General features: G+C 41.2%; 1 protein-coding gene across 4 annotated transcripts in view; it reads right to left on the reverse strand.

Moving 5' to 3' along the window:
- SDCCAG8 (SHH signaling and ciliogenesis regulator SDCCAG8) overlaps positions 1–21,482 on the reverse strand; it is a 246,594-nt gene that overhangs the window by 178,751 nt on the left and 46,361 nt on the right. For all 4 annotated transcript variants that reach the window (XM_043568299.1, XM_043568296.1, XM_043568298.1 and 1 more), the window contains exons 7-9: positions 17,924–17,988; positions 14,249–14,437; positions 4,441–4,579 (exon numbers count right to left, since the gene is read on the reverse strand). In XM_043568299.1, coding sequence (XP_043424234.1) covers positions 4,441–4,579; positions 14,249–14,437; positions 17,924–17,988 — 393 coding nt within the window. The remainder of the gene's footprint in view (positions 1–4,440; positions 4,580–14,248; positions 14,438–17,923; positions 17,989–21,482) is intronic.

Raw genomic sequence — 21,482 nt, forward strand, 5'->3', positions numbered from 1 at the left:
AGCTTCGAGGGTGAACGCCTGTTTTGAAAGGTCCGCCAGTAAAATGGCGGTGGGAAGGTAGGCAATTACGTGGAAGCTGATCAAGGGAAGGCTGCCTCTTGTTTGTTTAAACAAGAATAACAGCTGTAGACAGGATGACAGGGGAAACAGAGGAGAGGGAGGGACAGAAGATATAAGATGTGGTGACTAATGGCTCAGGGTCCCTGAAATCCTCCAAGTAGGAGGCTTCAAGAACTTAGAGAAAGAGATCCATCTTGGGAAGTAAGAGGGCCAGATGAGCAAGAAAAAATGAGCAGAAGACACGTTTGAGGGATGAAAAGGTGTTGAAGGGGCTCTTGTCAGTTGGTTGTGATGTCAGTGACATAGGTTGGCCATGGAGTGATGAGCTAACAGCGGAGCTGGGGAAGCGTGGGAAGTGAAATTCCTGCCTTGAGTACGGAAGGCGGTCAACTACAAAGGAAAGAATTGCTAAACAGTACTTCTAAACAACCGAAGGTGACCAGTACCACTCTCCCGTGGAATTCATTCTGTGGCTTTCTTCAGCAATGCTTGACAGGCTGAAAGTAGCAATTAAAAAAAAAAAAAAGTGTGATCGGGCTTTCGCTGGGCACCGGCAAAGTGGGTAAACCAGAAAGATAAGAATAAGAGAATTCTAGACTGTTAGTGAAAACAGGTTGCAGTTTCCTTAGTGAGTGGATGCTGGGTACCATTAAGGGCCAAGCACTATGCAAGGTACTAAAGATTTCATAGTGATCGAGATGGGTAAGTTCCTTCCTGGCAGAAATTTTAAAGCTTAATGAAAGATAAAGACAAACAGGGAATAATAATACGCTTTGATAAATGCTGTAATGAGAGTTGTTCTTAGCTGGGGGCGATTCTGCATGCATACACACATGCACACACACCCTGGGAAGCTGTAGCAATGTATGGAGATATCCTTGGTTGTCAGAACTTGGGGAACAGGAGGTACGCTGTTGGCATCCAGCGAACAGAGGCAAGGGTTGCTGCTAGATATCCTATGGCATGCGGGCAGGATAGCCTGTACAACAAAGAATTATGTTAAAGTCCACAATGTCAATAATGCCAAGGTGGAGAAACCCTGCTCTACAGACACATAAGAGGTACATCAAATCTAGGCATGGGAGAACAGAGATTTTCTTTTCTTTTTTTTCTTAAAGAGAGAGGATGCAAGTGAGTGAGGGGCAGAGAGAGAGAGAATCCCACTGCAGGCAGAGAGAGAGAGAGAGAGAGAGAGAGTGAAGTGGGGCTCACCAGAAGCGGGGCTTTAGCTCACCAAAGGTGGGGCTCAAACTCACGAATTGTGAGATCATGACCTGAGCCGAAGTTGGATGCTTAACCAACTGAGCCACAAAGGTGCCCCCAGAGATATTCTGGAGTAGCAGACCTGAAAGATGGGAGAAAATATCCAGGTAGGAAGTGAAGAAGAATTTGTACAACATGTGCAAAGGCCCAGGGGCTAAAAAGCAGGGCATAAACAGGGGGATCAGGAGGCATCACCATCACCTAGTTACTGAGGAAATACTGTGTGTCCAAGTTTCTACAAGATAACAGATCTCCACTTTAAGATGTAGTCCTCAATGGGGGTGCCTGGGCGGCTCAGTGGGTTAAGCGTCCAACTTCGGCTCAGGTCATGATCTCATGGTTTGTGAGTTTGAGCCCCACATTGGGCTCACTGCTGTCGGCACAGAGTCTGCTTTAGATCCTGTCTCCCTCTCTCTCTGCCCCTTCCCCACAGATTCTCTCTCTCTTTCTCAAAATAAATAAATAAAACTTAAGTTTTAAAATCAATCAGTCAATTACATGCAGTCCTCATGAGCAATCCTCAAAGTCAACATCATCTCCATGTTACACATGAGGAAAAACCGTGGCCTGCGGAATTAAGTAAGTTGTCCTAGGTCACGCAGCTGGTGAATGGCGGGGCTCCAAAGCTGAATCTAGGTCTGCTAACTCTAATAAGACCTTGTCCAACCCCTAAACTCAGCTGCCTTTGCAAGCTAACAGTGGCCACGTCTGTTGGAGGAGAGTAATAAGTGACATGGAAGGGCTGGAAGGAAGCACATGACAGACCTCGGGAAGTCTGTGAAAGGGTTTGGAGACTGTCCTGAGGCAGTGGGCAATCCTGGACAGATTTTAAGTCAAAGTCCCAGGGTCAAATCTGCCTTAAAGAAAGATCACTTGTAGCCGCAGTGCAGGGAACAGGGCAAAGGAAGAGGATGTCGTAATTCATAAGTCCAGAGAGGATGCTGTCCTGAACAAGAGAGGGGACAGTGAGGAAGGAATTCAAGAAAAGTTCAGAAACTAAGACGTGTACTTAGTGACTGGAAGTCAGGCGAGAAGCAGGGGATGACCAACCAGCTTTCCGGTCAGGGCACGGTAGTGGATGAAAGTGCCATTCAATGGATAGAGAACACAGCAGTTTGGGGGGAGCAAATGTAATGAGTTCAGTTGGGGACAGAAAATTCATATTTAAATGGAAAGAGAAGAAGACCAGCCTGGAGACAACAGTTAAAACAAGATGTGAGAAGAAGCTGAAGGAGAAGCAGGAATGAGGACAGTGAGTAGGTTTAATGGGGATGACGAGGCAGAGAGAGGCTCTGGTCAGAGAGAGCACTGCAGAGTTTGAGATCCCATGGACACACCAGTTCTCACGGCAGTCACTGCAGAACAGGGAAAGCGCTAGAGGTAAGCAAGCCAACGTGTGCTGGGATTACAGTGTTGTGTGTATTAACAACATGGACGTAGAAACCTTTCAGGATGATCCGAGGAGGTCAGTGGAGTGTGCTATGGACTCCAAGTGTGTGCCCCTCCAAAATTTATGTGTTGAAACCTAACCCCCAATGCGATGGTATAAGGATGTTTGGCCTTTGGGAGGTTATTAGATCCTTAGGAGGGATCCCTCACGAATAGGATTAGTGCCCTTATAGAAGAGGCCCCAGAGAGCTCCCTCACCCCCTTGGCCATGTGAGGACACAGTAAGAAGACAGCCACGTATGAGCCAGGAAGCAAGCCCTCATCAGATACCAGATCTGCTGGTGCCTTGATCTTGGGCTCACCAGCCCCCAGAACTGTGAGAAAGAAATATTTGCTGTTTAAGTTCTGTTACAGCAGCCTAAACAGACAAAGACAAGGGAGAAAAGGGTCAGAGGCTAACGCTCTTAAAAAGTATCAAATAGCCAACAACTATTTTATAAACCCAAGTAATAAAATGGATGATTTTCTTTAAAATAAGTCTCAAATAGTGACATCTAAGATTGAGAGTTTATATTGATTAAAATCAGGGAGAGGAGAGACAACAATGATTTCAAAGAGGAATGGCCACTAACGTAGATGATAAAACAAAGGCCTGGAAACGGCAGTAAGGAGGGAGAGGATGCTGATCCCTCCATCACAGCCAGATGAGGCGAGGGGAGTGGCAAAGGGCCTTCACCGGAGGGTTGGAGGGTCACGGTGTCATCGAGGGACAGCTAGAGTTCAGTACAAATAAAGAACTAGGAGCGTTTGAGGAGACAAAGCATATAAGGGAGCTTGGTCTGAATGAATAGAAGTTTCAGAGACACAGGGGCATTAGTAATGAAAGCAGTGAGGGCCAGTGGTCTGGGAAGAGTCACGGATGAACTGGATGGAGACAAATGGATAAGGCAGTGACTGAGGAGCTAAAGGGAGAGTTGAAGAGCCCATACCTTAATAAAATACTGCTGCTGCTCTATGGCTTAGACCAAAGCTATCCAACAGAACACTTCACAGAAATGTTCTATATCCACACCGTCCAATACAGTAATCACTAGCTACTCGAAGTGTGGCTGGTATGGCTAGGGAAAATACATGGCAACTTCGGTGGACTCAGACGGAGCAAGGAATCCACGATAACCTCCCATAATTCAAAGTGCTTACGACACTGCCTGATCATGAAGTGGTAACTATTAACGTCATTATCACGATCGCTCAATGTGTTTGATTTAGCATCCAGGCGTCCGGACTCATTCATAGCTAAAGATGCTATTCCGTACACATATATTATTCATTATCTGTGGCATATTTGGATGTTCTCAAAATCTCCCATGCATGGAGGAGAAACATTTGTCTGCAGTCATACTTGAACGTGTACACATGTAGTTAAGATCTTCACAGCGCACGAAATCACCAGCAAATGAAAAGGTGAGACATGCAAGTCTCTCCAAGTACCTTGCCATGTCGTTCTCTATTCTCTGAACAGCGATATAACAAGAGGATTTGCAGAGGACTAAGAATTCTACCAACAGGAAATCTGTTTAATTCAGCAAAGCCAACACTAAAACACTGGTCTTTGCTTTGCGTGTTTCGAAAAAAAGAGTTTAGTTAAGGATGAACAGCCACAGGAATACTTGGCGGAGAAAAAAGAGCAGTGACAGGCTGCCTTAATTTTGATCTTCTGAGACTTGCCTTGGTCTTCTCGAAATTGGCTTCCTCGGCCACTTGCACGGCTTGCTTCACCTGCTCATAAGCGCCGGCTTCTCTTTCCTGCACGTCTGTCAAGATGCTCCTGACGGAAACTAGTGCGGACATTAAGTCATCTCTTTCCCTGTCAGCACAAAAAGAACATTCGAAACAAGAAATGGTCACATGATCATGTATTCGTGAGTCAGGAAGAAAAAGGCATTAACACACAGTAGAAGAAGAGCCAGGGTGGGCCGGCTTAGCACGTCCTAAAGCACACCCTGGAGAAAGGCCCTCTGTCCTCCCCTGGCGAGGTGCATGCAGAGGGGCCAGAAAGGCTGAGGCTTCATGGCAGGACTGCGTCTGGAGGGACAACCACCTATTGTGGAGAGGATGACCACACTGCGGGCTGCAGATTCAAGCCCAGAAAAGAGGAAGTTAGTCTACAAATTAAAAGGTTGGGGCTGGGAGGAAAAAAAGGAATAAGACAGAGAAGGTGGGGGCTGTACACAGGTTCAGGGGCTGCTAAGGCCTTGTCTACACTGCTGACTCCCCACGCATTGATCTGAACAAATAGGTCCTTTCCTTTTTGTCTTTCTCCACCATCCTCTTTTTGACCTTTCTCTCTCTCTTTCTTTTTACTTTGAGAGAGAGAGAGAGAGAAAGAGAGAAACAGAGAGACCACGAGCGGGAGAGGCAGGAGGAGAGGGAGAGAGAATCTCAAGCAGGCTTCACGTTCAGTGCAGAGCCCAACACAGGGCTCGATCTCATGACTGTGAGATGACCTGAGCTGAAATCAAGAGTCGGACGCTTGACTGACTAAGCCACCAGGTGCCCCTGCCCTACTCTTTCAATTAAATTCTTTCACTTACTTATGAACCCATTTCTTCTTTCAAAGGGTGGTACTGCTGAATCCCTCAAATAGTCTGGTTCCACAGAGAATGCTCAAGATTTAACAAAATCCCATCCTGCTGGGTTGGACCGCTGCCTGGTCCCACACCCTTGTCAGCAATTCTCAGAAGCCCTCTGTCCTTGGGGACAGATGGAACCAGATGCCAAAACACTTTGGCATGTAACATAGCAAAGGCCCAGTCCCATGGGTTAAATAAATCCCGTATAAGACTTTAGGATATTTGGAATTTATCCACTGGATAAAAATGACCAGCTGACCAAAGAGAAAATGAGGTGGGCAAATTTCTATACACACAAAGCAAAGAACTCTAAGTTGGGCTGCTATGTATGCTATTCCATGCTTTGTTTGAGAGCTCAAGTTTAAACCATGGTTTCGAATTCAGTGAAAGTAACTGCTTGAAGTTTCCTTTTTTTTTTTTTTTTGGGGGGGGGGCCAAGTTCCAAACTACCGAGAGAGAGCCAATTCTGATTTTTTTTTAAATTTAGCAACCTTTAAGGAGCAATGATTTCAAAGATTATAGTCTCTGAGTTTGAGTGGCTTTCAGAATTAACCAATGACTCCATGTAAAAAAAAAAAATCTCTTAAGACAAAATAATTTAAACTATTTGTGGTATTTGGAAAGCAGTCATATTTTAAGAAATATGTAATACTGAACAAAGTTACAATTATTAGCAGTTTCATAAATGCTCTTTTTGTTAAAAAAAAAAGGACTGCTGCAAATATAAAATTCATGGGAGCATAGCGATCTTCAATTCAGAATTTCCTGGTTTGTTTTAAATTGAGAAAAATAATTTGTCTTTAACTCTTTTGTTCTAAAGGGAAAGAAAATGGAGTTCATTATTTTGGTCAAATCTAACCAACACAATGATTATGTGAAAAAGTGGAAGAGTCAAAGCAAGGTTAAATTGTTCTGGTTAAGGAAAAAATAGATTATATGAAGGCAAAAGTGAATGTATGCCTATTTGCATACCAAAAAAGCTCTAACATGAAAGGGGACTAGGTTCATTAAGACTATGCAGTCAGAGTTCCTGGGTGGCTCAGTTGGTTAAGCTTCTGACACTTGATTTGAGTTCAGGTCGTAATCTCCCGATTTGTGGGTTTGAGCCCCTCATTGGGCTCTGTGCTGACAGCTCAGAGCCTGGAGCCTGCTTCGGATCCTTTGTCTCCCTCTCTCTCTGCCCCTCCCTTGCTCTCACTCTGTCTCTCTCAAAAATAAATAAGCATTAAAAAAAAATATGCAGTCAGGGCGCCTGGGTGGCTCAGTGGGTTAAGCCTCCTGACTCTTGATTTCTGCTCGGGTCATGATCTCATGGTTCTGAGATCAAGTGCCACATCGGGCTCTGCACTGACAGTGCAGGGCCTGCTTGGGATTCTCTCTCTTCCCTGTTCCTCCCTGCCCCTCCCCACTTCTCAAAATAAATAAATAAACTTAAAAAAAAAAGTTAAATAATAAAAAAAGAATATGCGGTCCAGGGGTGGGGTGGTTCAGTCAGTGGGGTGTCCAACCCTTGATCTCAAGGTTGTGAGTTCAAGCCCCACGTTGGGCTCTGTGCTGGGTGTAAAGCCTACTGAAAAAGAAAAAGAAAAAAAAAAAGTATGCAATCCAACTAGAACCTACGATTCTAGAATAAGATAAAAATTTACTCTTTAAGGGCAGCAAGTCAAAATGGGCATCATATAGTCACCTTTCTTAAGGTTGTACAACCGACTAAGAGACCCAAGTTACTATTCAGTGATGCTCTGATCTGTTCCTGACACCGTGGCATCATTGAAGCCAAAGTTCCAACTAAAAAGAATTAACCGAAAAGCTCAGTGTTTACAGTATACTGACAGATCACAACAGGATCAAAATCCAACAAATTTGCTTCTTACAGGAGACTTAATGCTTAATATGTTTAATCTCTTTTCAGTGTGTGTCCTCTTGTTAAGAGGAGTCTGCCAGATAGTAGATATTCAGTGTAACAGAGGACAAAGACCAAGTGGGTGAGTAGTGATCCTGCCACAGGAGGGCATCAAAGAGGTAAAGTAAAACTCCTCCCAGTTCTAGTATTGCATGATCTAAATTTAAAAAGTCACTAGGCTACTTAGAATTGGAAACTAAGGAGTTTTGTTGCTCTGGTTCAAAAAATTTTTCAGACTATCAGCTCACCGACTTCAGACCACAGACAATCCTCAAAGAGAAACAGCCCCAAATACTGATGTCTTGTTAAGCTCATCATTCAACAGTGAGCCCATAAAATGATTGTACTGAAAACCTGTGGAGCCACCGGACGGACACACTCCAATGTTCTGTCAGAGAAATGTACCACATGCTTTCAGGTGGCCTTCAGACCACTGGGAAGCTGAGCTTCATCAGGAGAGATGCCTAAACTGCACTAGTACAGGAAGCCACTTGGGTAATCTGCAATTATCCACTCAGTCACTGCATTTTTTGTTTTGCCTCGTCTCAACTCAGCCAGCCCACATCTCAACAGCAAGCACTCGAAGCGAACCCAGCTCTGGGCATGTCAGCCCTGTCTTCAACACAATGCCTTGCTTCCGGTCCCGTTCCTATGTCACCTTCTTGATTTAGCTCCCCTTTATCAGCCCCACTCCACTCCTCATTACCTGGCCCTCGGGAGCAGCCAATCCCAGCACCCAGGATAACTACACAGGCAGCTGCAGGCCTGTCCAGAGCTCCCAGTCCGCAGGCCCAGCCCAGAGCCAGGCCTGAGTGCGTCTCTCCCAGTGGGAAGCTGTATAAACACACGTGGCCTATGAGTGTGAACGTGAGATGGCAGCTCTCCATATCACCATCTCCCAAGGCCAGAGTTCTGTGAGTGCTTAACAAACACCATGTACGTTATCAAGGAGTTTTCTGAAGCAAAGCAAGCAGTACAGCATCAATGCTGCTGAGAGAGCAACTAAAGCAGAAGATGAGGCAAGGAGCTTGGGTGTGAGTTCTCAGACAAACCAACTAACAAGATGAGCATGGGGTATTTAAGGAACGTAGAGCAACAATGAGAGCAATGAGAACCGAGGAAGTCCCTGAATAATCATGGTCAAATGTTTAAAATAAGGAAAAGAGGGGCACCTGGGTGGCTCAGCCGGTTGAGCGTCCGACTTCGGCTCAGGTCTTGCGGTCCGTGGGTTCGAGCCCCGCGTCGGGCTCTGTGCTGACGGCTCGGAGCCTGGAGCCTGCTTCCGATTCTGTGTCTCCCCCCTCTCTGCCCCTCCCCCAACTTGTGCACGCTCGCTCTCTCTCTCAAAAATAAATAAACATTAAAAAAAAAAACCTTAAGATAAGGTAAAGAGACGGTTAGTCTGCTATATAGGCATGAGCTTCATCTTGAAATATAAAGTGCCTACGAAATGCCTTTAGTTCCTCAGTTATTCCACAGTGAGTACCAGTTTCAAGCATCATTAAGCATCATTAGTCAGTATTATCCCTGTTTTTTAAAAGAAGGTCTAGAAGGCTGACTACAACATCTCCTTGTTCCTCATTTCTGGGAAGTTCCTGCCACGGTCTCTCAAAGCCAACTATACACGACTGTGCCAAGACCCACTCGAAAAATCACAAGCTGGACTAAAGTCCCAGGATAGTACAGTAGTAATTACTTCTCCTTTCTGAGCAGTACGCTGAAACTTCTCCAAGGCACTATCAACTACACAAAAGAATTTAATATAAAGCAGTTCCATCTTGATTATCATTCGAAGCCGTTTTGATCATTAAGCGAAAAGGAGGGGTTACTTTCCCTCTTACTGACCTCAAGGCATAATGAGGCCTGAGCGAAAGGCAGAAGTTCAGAAACACTACAAAGACTTCAGATCAACTTTTAAGTGCATCCAGTGTCATCAACAGTTGTTAAGTATACTCTCCAAAAAAAGTCCTCACGGTCCTAACAAAACGCCACAAACAAACTGGTGGTCTGGTCTCCAAGTCATGGCTGATCCTGTTCATTTCCTGGGCTCAAATCAGTCCTGTGTCATATACCCAATACATTCCGTGCTCACAGATCAACAAAGGAACTGACAGCTGGTGTCACAATTGCCACATTTCAAGTAGAGGCCAGGAGGGAAGTCTTGATTTGTCATATCTGGGGATACAAGTTTTTTTGGTTTTTTTTTGGTTTTTTAATTCCATCCTAGAGTCATGCAGGGGATTCTATGATACAGCTCACTGAGGGTTCAACCTTCTAATTATGCATGAAACTAGAAATCCAGACCTAAAGAGTGCTGGCCCCTCTTCCAAGTGAGCCTAACACTCAATATTCAGCATTCTGCATTAACACATTGAAAGAAGTGGAACACCAGCTTCGGCCAAAGGACTCCTCTAGACAAAGGTTTCATTGACAATAAAAGCAGGGGCCTTCCACTGCACTGTTATTAAAGTAGAACAGGAGCCAATGATGTGCTAACAAAGCAGAAAATTGAACGGAGAAGGCTGACATTTATTTTAAAAGGCTAAGAGCTGAAATTTAGGATAGAGACAAAGGAACACAGAACGAAGAATCTAATTTCTAAATGACTGCCAGTCTTGAAATCAATGTAAACATTGTAGCTACCTCTTAAAATACTTTTCTCATGACCTACAAGGGTAATATGAAAGGCAATAGGGAAAGAAACCCTGCCTTTAATTTTTGGTTTGGTTGTGCTTGACTACTTAAACTCTGCCTCTCTTCATCTGTGTGACTTTGAATATGCTTTTTGCCCTTTTTAAGTTAATTTTTTCATTACATTCTCCCTGAAAAATTCATTACCAATGTGGTTAAAGACCCATTCGACACACACTTTCAATTTCAGTGCCTTCTTCCACCTCTCCAGTGGTCATCACCATTAAGTACTGAGTGTTTATCCTTTTAAGCCTTTTTCTATGTGTATGTATGAACCAGGAGAAAATATACTGTATGGCTGTGTATGGACTTTTACAAAAATAAAAATACAAATAGTTTTGTATCACATGTGTCTTTTTCATGTATCACATGTGTATCACATGTGTGTTATATTTTTCCTTCAAAAATCTGTTGTGGAGCTTAGTCCCACATTAGTACATCTAGATCTATTTCATTCTTTTTTTCTTTTACTGTGCATAACATAATAGATGCAAAACTCTGAAGGATATTTAGTTATTCACATCCAAAAGAAACACTTTTGGTTTCTTCTGTAGTTTCTATACTCACAACACTTCTGACACCTCATGTGGGGGTGTCAGATACTGACACTGACCCTGATGCTCAGTGGGGACATTAATTTCCTGGAGTCAGCACAGACCCCACAGGGTAAAGCTCAGCCCCACAAGACTGTCTGCTGGCTTTGGATGCCACTTTCAAGTCCCATCTTGTCACCTGTACTTCTGAACAACTGGCCGTAAATCACGGGTTCTCCTGACCCCTTCCTCAGCTTTGATAATTTGCTATGACAGCTCACGGAACTCAGGAAAGTGCTTTACTTACTCTTTCCCATTCATTATAAAAGATACAATTCACTAACAGGTAAATAAATAGAAGGGATGCACAGGGCAAGGTATGTGGGAAGGGGCGTGGGGCTGCCATGCTCACTCTGGGCATGCCACCCTCCCAGCACCTTGGTCCCCAACCCAGAAGCCCTCCAAATCCCATGGTTTAGGGTTTTCATGGGGTTCTATAGGTTCTATAGGGGGTTCTATAGGATTGATAAAAACATTACTCATTGGTGATTGAACTCAATCTCTAGTCCCTGCCCATTTCCCAGAGATTGGGCAGTAATCTCTACTCACCAGGATGCTTCCCCTGGCAAGCGGCACACCCATCCGTACCGGGGTTCCAGAAGTCATCTTATTAACATAAACCCAGGTGTGGGTGAAAGGAGCTTATTAAGAAAAACAAAAGATGTTCCTTTCACCTTTATGTTCCACAGCTATTTCAGGAGCAAGGGACAAAATCCAAACAAAGGATGTTCCTTCTGTTCTTACCATTTAGGAAATTACAAGGATTTTTTTTTTAATTTTTTTTTTTTTAGTGTTTATTTATTTTTGAGAGAGAGACAGAGAGAGAGAGACAGAGCATGAGCCAGGGAGGGGTAGAAAGAGGGGGAAACACAGAATCCAAAGCAGGCTTTAGGCTCTGAGCTGTCAGCACAGAGCCTGATGCGGGGCTCAAACCCACGGACTGCGAGATCATGACCTGAGCTGAAGTCGGACGCTCAACCGACTGAGCCAACCAGGCACCCCAAGAAATTACAAGGATTTGGGGAGCTATATGCCAGGAACTAGAGACGAAGGCCAAAATATGTATTTCTGATCATATCACAATATCACAACACTGTTACAAATAACGCTGTAAAAGCATTCCCTGAAAGTACTCCATTTTGCATATACATATTCCTTGGGGGTGATGTTGAAATACGTAAGACACAACTTAAATATTACTCACGCGCAGCCTCACCACCACTTGTCACTATCAATCTCCTTAATTTTCACCAAGTTGATGGGTTGGTTTTGAAAAAGAATCTGTCTTTCCCTGAATGAAAGCAGAGTGAATACCTTCTCCTACGTTGACAGTTTCCTCTTTCATTGCTCACCAATTCCTATTCTTTACCCGCTTTGCCACTGGGTAGTTTGTCCTCTGTGTTTGTTTCAAAGGATGTTCTTTATACATTATACCAACTGTTTGTTATGTAACATGCAAATATTTTCCCCAGTCTTTTAATTTGTATTATTGTATCATAAAAAGTTTCTTTTGGGGGCGCCTGGGTGGCTCAGTCGGTTAAGCATCTGACTTTGGCTCAGGTCATGATCTCATGGCTCGTGTTGGGTTCTTTGCTGTCAGCACAGAGCCTATTTCAGCGCCTCTGTCCTCCTCTCTCTCTTCCCCTCCCCCACATGAGTGCACGCATGCACACTCTCTCTCTCTCAAAAATAAATAAACGTTTAAAAGGAAAACACTTTTTTTAAATGAAGTTAAAGGTATAACCTTTTTCCTTTATGCCATTCATTTTCCATACCATGCACAGGGCTTTAGCTGAATGCCATGAAAATAATTTTCTACATTTTCTTTTAATATTTTTATAGTCTGAATTAGATCTGGGTCTTTAAACCATCTTGAATTTGTTTTTGTGAAACAAGTCTCTTTTTTTCAAAAGTAAACAGGAAAAATTTTAACTTATGTGAGTCTCAGTTTCCCTAGCCACAAAATGGAGCTAATAATATTTACCTCACGAATGCTTTACTAAGATTAAAAAAGATTATGTTTTTAAACAGCCTGGCAGAGTCCTTGACATATATAAATGTGTACCACATGGTAGTTGTATCTGAAAATATATTTAATATATATTTAATAAATTTCATAGTTATGTGAAATCTATAAGAATAACTTAACAATATATTTAATAGTATAACATAACAAAAAGCAGAACCATCAGCTGAGATCGTAAAACCTACCAGTCAGTCCATACTGGAGAAATTGAGTTTTTATACAAAAACCAACAGGTTAATCACGTGTGGAAACCATGGCATTTTGATTCTTTTGGAACAGGAGAGGTACAGAGGAGTTTTAATATCTATGGAGCATTTATTATCTGGCCTGCCAAATAATAAAAAAACTGGACTTTTTTGGTGTGTTTTTGTTGTTTTCTGAATTATTCACATCACTGGTAGGAACTGTCTTAAGCAGTGTATGGTATTCTTTTAATGTAACCTCAAAATAACCCTATTAGGTACTTTTACCTCCATTTTAAAAATGGGGAAATTGAGGCATGAGAGGTTAAGTAATTTTTGTGAGGTTACACAGGTAGTCAGTGGTAGAATAGAGTGTTAGTCTCAGCAGCCAGTCTGACTCAAAAGCTAGTGCTCTGGCCCCAAGGCTAAGCGTCCCCGTAAAACCCCCAAACCAGATGCAGAGAAGTAATTTGTCCAAAGGTCAAAACATAGAGTAAAACTGGTCTGACTTTAATGAACAAGTCTTTCCATTCTCCACGCCAGTTCCAACAGTAGGATCTCTGACTGTTGAGCAGTAAAGGCCAAAATGCCTGGTCCTGCGAGCAGCAAACACTCATGGAGCGTCTACCACAGGCCAGGTCCTCTGCTAGACGCCAGGCGTACAGACAAAAACAGATCACACGTGCTGCCTCCAACATATTATAAAATCATGGAAGACAGGAGCCTAAATCAATTGAAGACCAGGTGGGATGAGGTTGGCCAGAGAACACTTCTCAGAGGTGGTGCTGTTTGAGCTATTTAAGTGAGTCCAAACAGACAGGGGTGACCTTGAGCACAGGGAATAAGAACCAACACCACTGGACAGTATCGTAGATAAAAATTCTCAACTGCGCAGGATAACTTTTCCACAGGAAAACACCTCCCTGGAATAGTGAAAATAGGACAAAAAGGATATGCACAGAGAACTGTCATATTTCAGCCTAGATGGACTACATGAAAGGTCATTTGTAACTTGTCCTTAGTTGATCTTCAAATATTGATACTGGGACATAGGGAGTCCTTCCTCCAATGAACTGGTAATACTCTTCACTGCAGGCACGAGACAAAGACGTGATAAGAACTCACTCTACCTACACTACAGCACGGAAGTCCAGGACTTGACAACATCAAAAGAGAGCCTCACAAACTCAGTTTTGTTAAGAATAGTGCTGGATTTGCAGTTATAGACTCAGAGACATGCAGGGAATCGTAAAGATTCCTTACGTCCATTCTCTCACTTCGAGATGAGGCTGAAGCCTAGAGAGGTAAGACCACTCGTCCGAAATGACCTGATCGCACAACCCTGGCAGAACCCAGCTATTCTGTCTTCCAGAAAGCTCTAATGAAGGGACCGTTTCCAGTCCATTTCACTCGAAGCTCAGGGTCAATCGCATATGAGACAGCACGGGGATAAAGGGACACAGCACTCCTTTAAAGATGCAATTCTCCATGTGGAGAAGCACACTTACTTAGTCAGTCTTTCAATGGTCTGCACGTGAACATTATTATGGGTTTGGGAAAGAACAGCTTCGTGCTGAGCACATTTCAAACACAGGCCACCAACCCAGTTAGAAGTATTCGCAGCGAGGAGAGACTCTTTATGCTTCAGTCGCTCCTTAAGATCTTCACAATTTTTCTGATATTCAGCTAAGTCTTTCCTGAAAAGAAGGGAGAGAAAGTTCTAGCAAAATGACCAGGAACATTACTTTCACCTAGAACATCACAGTGGTAACTCCTACTATTGCTGATGGGTGTTTACCTTATGAGGTGCTCTGTATATAACGCATTAATTCTTACCACAACCCTGAACGTAAGCGTGATTATCCTAATTGACACTTCGGATAAAATGAGGCTTGACTATATTAAATAATTAAGCAAAGTTCTTGTAAGATTTTAACACAGATTAGTCTACCTCTTGATACTAGCTCTCATTTCAAAGGATCCCATCTCCATGGCATTATATTACCCACAAACCAAAAGTAAAACTACAAATACAAATCCTCAACAGTTTCTCTTTATTAATAAAGAGTCAAGGCAATATAACAAAACATCCTTGTATTGAGAGAAATACCCTATTCCAAGTGTTAACCCTTGGAATTTGTAGAGTACCTCAAAAGATTACATAAAGCTCATGGATTTTGTCCATGAGTAATTTATTATTGCCCCTTCTTCCTTAGGAGGAAAAAAAAAGAACTTGAAAACAATTATCTAACCACAAAGTTCTATAAAGAGCTATTTCAAAAGAAAGTGGGCTCCTCTCGTCTTTCAGAAAGAAGTTATATAGAATTTACCAGTCATAAGACTTGTAAGTATAAGCTATTAACTGGAAATATGCAGCCCGATAAAGAAAGGACAGAGGAAATGTGTCTGTGTGTGTGTGTGTGTGTGGTTACTTTGTTTGTTTTAATATATGAGATAGTTCCTGGAAAAGGTTTTGCTCCAAGCTGACTGTCTTAAGAATAAAATGTATGGGTTGTATTCCTACCCCCACCCCTTCTCATAAAGCTTTGGCAAAATCAACTTGGAGAACTGACTTTCCCACTGTATAAAAAACAAAACAAAAAAAAACACAAAACAAAACAAAACAAAAAAAACCCCACTTCCTAGCCTACAAAGGAGAAAATAGCCCTTAAGTACTTGGACTCCTGAAAGCAGGCACGTGATCTCTGTCTGTGTCAACTCTCTGTTGTCAGTTTCTATTAAATTCAGGGAGCTGTAGCTACCTTTACTTGCTGTCACAGAGGGGAAGCCAATAAGACACCTGGCTGTCACACGCTACCTCATCTCTGGATGGGGGGGGGGGGGAGGAGAAGCTGATTTTGTCCCATGCCCAAGATACTCTTTCCAACACACTTAGTTTTCTGTTTAAGTTCCATGTAGAAAAAGTCTGACTTTCAAAAGGCTTTATAAAAATAACTTTGGAAGCACATTCCAAAGTCAAAGGGTCTGCATTACTCTTTCTGTCAGTTTCAGATTCAAAACACTCAGGTAGATTTGATTACTTGAAATGCCAAAAAAGAAAAAGAAATAGGTACCAAAAAGGTAGAGTTTCTGAGAGTGGTGGTTTTATCTCTTTCTGAAAGAAAATGCCTCTTTAAGTACTCTTAAGTTACACTAAAGGAAAAGACAAAAAAAAAAAAAAAAACAAAGATGCAGGGAATAAAGTCATTACAAAGTAGTATTTTAATGTAATTAACTATGGCATATTTGACTTCTGAATGAAACAACAGAAGTCACATTTCCATAGTATAGTAACCTAGAAATATATTAGTTTAAACACTGGAGACTTGGGGTGCCTGGGTGGCTCAGTCAGTTATGTGTCTTGACTTCAGCTCAGGACATCATCTCGCAGTTCTTGGGTTCAAGCCCCACATTGGGCTCTCTGCTCTCAGCACAGAGCCTGCTTCAGATCCTCTGTCCCCCTCTCTCTCTGCCATTCCCCTGCTCATGTTCTCTCTCTCTCTCAAAATAAATAAATAAATGTTAAGAATTTTTTTAAAACTGAAGACTCAATACACTAGACATCAAAATATAATAAAGCAAGATAAAAAGCAAGAATGCAAAAATTAGGCCATTTAAAAAATATTAGGTTTCTTCATGAAACAAAAATATCTATAGAAATAGGTATATACATAGAGATCAGGATAAGGTTTAAAGGTTTAATACACATAAAAGCGTATTAAAATAAATGAATGATAGTGTGCTTAAAAGCCAGGAGCTCTGGTTCTTAGTATCACTCTACTTACATTTCCAAACAATACATGGCCTGAAAATCTTAAATTTTATTTAAAATTAGACTTATTAAAATTATAAAAAGCATTTTAAATTTTGATTAAAATATATTTCATTACTGCTATTTAAAATAAGCTGCAATGCACAAAAAAATCAATTCCTGTTACTTTTTCTACACATAACACATAATAAATCACTGATGGTTAATCTATCATATATAAGTTTTATTGGGATTTTTTAAAAAAACATGTAAAAAATTACATGAAAACTTATTATATATAAAGAAGTCTCAGGGCACCTGGGTGGCTCAGATGGTTAAGTGTCTGACTTCAGCTCAGGTCAAGATCTCGAGGTCCGTGAGTTCAAGCCCCGCATCGGGCTCCGTGCTGACAGCTCAGAGCCTGGAGCCTGCTTCGGATTCTGTGTCTCCCTCTCTCTCTGCCCCTCCCTGACTCACATTCTGTCTCTCTCTGCCTCTCAAAAATAAATTAAAAAAAAAAAAAAAAAAAAAAAAAAGCAGTCTCTCTCTTATCCACAGTTTCACTTTCCACAGCTTAGTTTCCCACTGTCAACCGAGGTCCAGAGCAGATGACCCTCCGGACAGATCATCAGAAGGTTGGTAGTAGCCTAGGCTGCTTCACAACACCTACATCCTTCACCCCCTTCATTGCATCACACAGGCATTTTAGATCTCACATCATCACAAGAAGGACAATAAGATATTTTGAAAGACCACATTCGCTTAACTGTTATTACGGTATACTGTTATGGCTGTTCTATTTTATTATGAGTTATTGCTGTTAATCTCTTACTGTGCCTAATCTCTTACTAAATTAAACTTTATCACAGGTATGTATGTACAGAAAAAAAACAATATGTACAGAGTTCAGTACTGATCAGTTTCAGGCATCCACTGGGGGTCTTGGAATGTATCCCCCATGGAGAAGGTGGTGGATACGTTCTCATATTCATCACGTATAGAAAAATACTCAAACTATTATTGTTACAATTTTAAAAATTAGATACAAACACCTATAGAGAAAAAATACTTTCATGTAATTTTAAAACTAGAAGAATGCTTTATTTTCAGTATTTTATTTTAAAAGCATGGTTTCTATCAGAGCAGCTAGAGTTTCTTATTTGTATAAGAAAACACAAATATTTCATAACCGATGAAGGCATAAAATTTGTAATTTAGCTCATAGTTCTTTGACATGTGATTTGGAAAAGGCCTTCACAATTTTATGCCCCCTTATCCTTTAATAACCTGAGGATATTTCTTATGTACACATAAAATGTCATCAAGTAATTCTTATATTGAGTAAGACTGGCAGGTCAGCAAACATTCAAATATATTTGAAAGATCATTATGCTTTTGCTATGATTATTTTAAATGGACAATGATACTTTACCTTAAAAATTTCAATTGAGATTCTAGGACTTCAGTCTTTTCTTCATAAGTAAGTTTCAGCCTCTCCTTTAAAAAACAAAAATGTACATTTTCTCTATGTCCCGTGCTTTACAAACAAGGTTTCATTATTCATATTAAACTCAATTTTTTTCCTTTTACCCAGGAGGAAAATTTAAAAAAATTAAAAAACATTTTCCCTAGTCCACCCCAAATTTTGTATTTTATTGACTATATACCTGCAAAGAACTATCGAGTCATAAAATGGGTATCACTGCCACCCCCCCCCAATTTTTTTTTCTTTCAAAAATGCATTCATCAGGTCATACTTTTAATAGTGTGACTGAGAATGAATAAATAAATAAACAAAAGGGTGACTCTGGAAAAAACCGATTATAACCTGTAAGGTCTGTGAGGGCAAGGATCAGATCTTACTAGAATCCCCCACTGTGACTGCTGCATATAGACATACAATAAATGTGTGTTGGATGAATGATAAAAGCAAAGTTATGAATCACAATAAATGACAGACCAAACTAATATCCTGGCTACAAGGGTCTGTGGTGTCCCACTATTCTCTCATTCAGCAAACATTTTTGGGGGTATCTAAGAAGAAGACGCCTTTAACCTTAAGGAGCTAATCATCTAGTACAGAATAGAAAACACATGGATGGGGGTGCCCGGGTGGCTCCGTAGGTTGAGCATCTGACTTTTGATTTTGGCTCAGGTAATGATCCCAGGATCAGGAGATCGAGCCCCGTGTCAGGGTCCGTGCTGAGCATGGAGCCTGCTTAAGATTCTTCCTTTCTTCATTCCTTCTTTTCTTTTCTTTCTTTCTTTTCTTTCTTTCTCTCTCTCCCTCTGCCCTTCCCCCACTCATGCATGCTCATACTCTCTCTCTAAAAAATATAAATTAAAAACAAGAAAAAGAAAAACACATGGACAATTTCAATTATACATAATTCACTCCAGTGAGGCATATAGAAGGTAAACTGATATCACAGAGGTGGGAACTTGTAATTCAGCTTAAGAGGGGTAGAGAAGACTTCATGGAGGAAGTGCTAACACTTAAAGGATTAATTTCCAACAGAGCAAAAGGCACAGAGAGAAAACATGCTGAATATTTGGGTGGTAAGCAGATCTGTATCCCTACAAATAAAATGCGAGGTGGAAGAATGGACAGAGATGGGTGGAACAGGTGAGAATGTGCCACGAGGAGAATAAATACGCAAGACCTTTACCCAGACAACTCGTGTAGTCTCCATGTAGTAGAGGCATTGGGTGGACACTGAAAACTCTGTCAGATTTGATTCTTAAGTCACTCTGAAGTGTGGGAAAACAAAGACCAATGAAGAAGTGCATTACAATTACATCAGGAAGAGATATACACACAAACAAGAGTAATCACACAGTAAGAAGAGAAAAGAAAGAATTTAGTATGGAGCTATATAAAACTGAAATTGACAGAATTTTATAACTGAATAGATAACTGGGGAGAAAAATACATTAAAAATGATCCTGGGGGGTGGGGAGCCTGGGTGGCTCAGTCAGTTAAGTGTCCAACTCTTGGTTTTGGCTCAGGTCATGATCTCATAGTTTTGTGAGTTCAAAACCATCGAGCGCCATGCTGACAGTGGGGAGCCTGTTTGGGATTCTCAATCTCTCTCTCTTTCTCTCTCTCTGCCCCTCCCCCACTTGCACTCTCTGTCTCTCTCAAAATAAATAAAATAAAATAACTTTTTAAAAAAGAAAAAAAACTGTAAAAGGTTATTGACAAAAATTAAAGATGTCCTATATAAATAGAGTAATACATAAGTTTAATGGATTAGATGATATAATATCATAAAGATATCTTTTCTCCCAAGTGACTTATAGCTTAAAGACAATCTCAATCAAGGGATGCCTGGGTGGCTCAGTCGGTTAAGCATCTGACTTCAGCTCAGGTCATGACCTTGCCATTCCTGAGTTCAAACCCCATGTCGGGCTCTGTGCTGCCAGCTCAGAGCCTGGAGCCCACTTTGGATTCTGTGTCTCCCTCTCTCTTTACCTACCCCCAGCTTGTACTCTGTCTGTCTCTCTCTCAAAGATAAATAAACATTAAAAAATTTTTTTGAATAGACAATCTCAATCAAAACCTCATAATGGCTTTTTGGACTTTGACAAATTAATTCTAAAAGGTATTTGGAAGTACAAAAGGCCAGAAGTAAGACATTTTTGGGGACAAAGTACAACGTTGGAAGATGTGGTAAGTAGTCTAATAGGTAGATATACCTACCCTAACAGATAGAGAGCTGTAACAATCAAGAGAGGAGAGGATGGTTGTAGCACAAAGAACAAGGAAATAAAAAACAGAGCCCAGACATCTATGTACACCTGATTTATGACAAAGATTCAGACAAAGGACTGTCTTTTCAACAAGTGGTTAATGTGTGTGTGTGTGTGTGTGTGTGTGTGTTTGTGTGTAGACAACTATATGGGAAAAGAGCAAAAGGTGATCCCCTACACACTACATCAAAAACAAAACTAAATTGCAGGTAGATTGAGATTTAAACGTTAAAAGCAAGACTATAAAATTTCCAGAAGAAAATCTAAGAGAAGTTCTTCATGATCTGGGGCAGGGATACATTTTTTTTTTTTTTAATTGTCTATAAGAAACTCACCTTATTTTTTATTTTTATTTTTAAATTTACATCCAAGTTAGTTAGCATATAGTGCAACAAGGATTTCAGGAGTAGATCCCTTAATGCCCCTTACCCATTTAGCCCACCCCCCCTCCCACAACCCCTCCAGTAACCCTCAGTTTGCTCTGCATATTTAAGAGTCTCTTATGTTTTGTTTTCCTCCCTGTTTTTATATTATTTTTCCTTCCCTTCCCTTGTGTCCACCTGTTTTGTGTCTTACACTCCTCATATGAGTGAAGTCATATGGTATTTGTCTTTCTCTAATTTCGCTTAGCATAATACACTCTAGTTCCAGCCACATAGTTACAAATGAAAAGATTTCATTCTTTTAAATAGGACACAGAAAGCACTAAGCAATAAAGGGGATGACATTAAAATTAAGAAATTTTAGTCATGAAGGAAGGAATGAAAAAAATAGAAAGCAAGAGAAAGAAATAAAACTATCAAGACAATTATAAGGCAAGCCACAGAGTGGGAAAATATATTTACAACAGATAGAACCAACAAAGGGCTTGTATCCAGAATACATAAAGAAGTTCAAAAAAACAATGTCAGATAACTCAAAATAATGAGTAGGTATTGAACATGCACCTCACAAGAGGAGCACACCAATAAGTACGTGAAAAGTATTCAATCTCATGCATAATCAGGGAAATGCAGATGAAAACCACAAGGACATAGCACTACAAGCCCACCAGAAAAACTGACAATACAACGTGTTGGGGGGATATGGAGCAAAGGCATCACTCCTATGCTGCTGTAGAAGTGTAAACTGGTAAAAACCACCCCAAAGCTCAACTTAACCACTCAGTTTGAACAGCTATATACCCCTAAGACCAATAATTCCACTCCAAGATATACACCTGACATAAATGTGTGCCA

The sequence above is a fragment of the Prionailurus bengalensis genome, chromosome E4 (genome assembly GCF_016509475.1).
Source record: "Prionailurus bengalensis isolate Pbe53 chromosome E4, Fcat_Pben_1.1_paternal_pri, whole genome shotgun sequence".
NCBI classification, from domain to species: domain Eukaryota; kingdom Metazoa; phylum Chordata; class Mammalia; order Carnivora; family Felidae; genus Prionailurus; species Prionailurus bengalensis.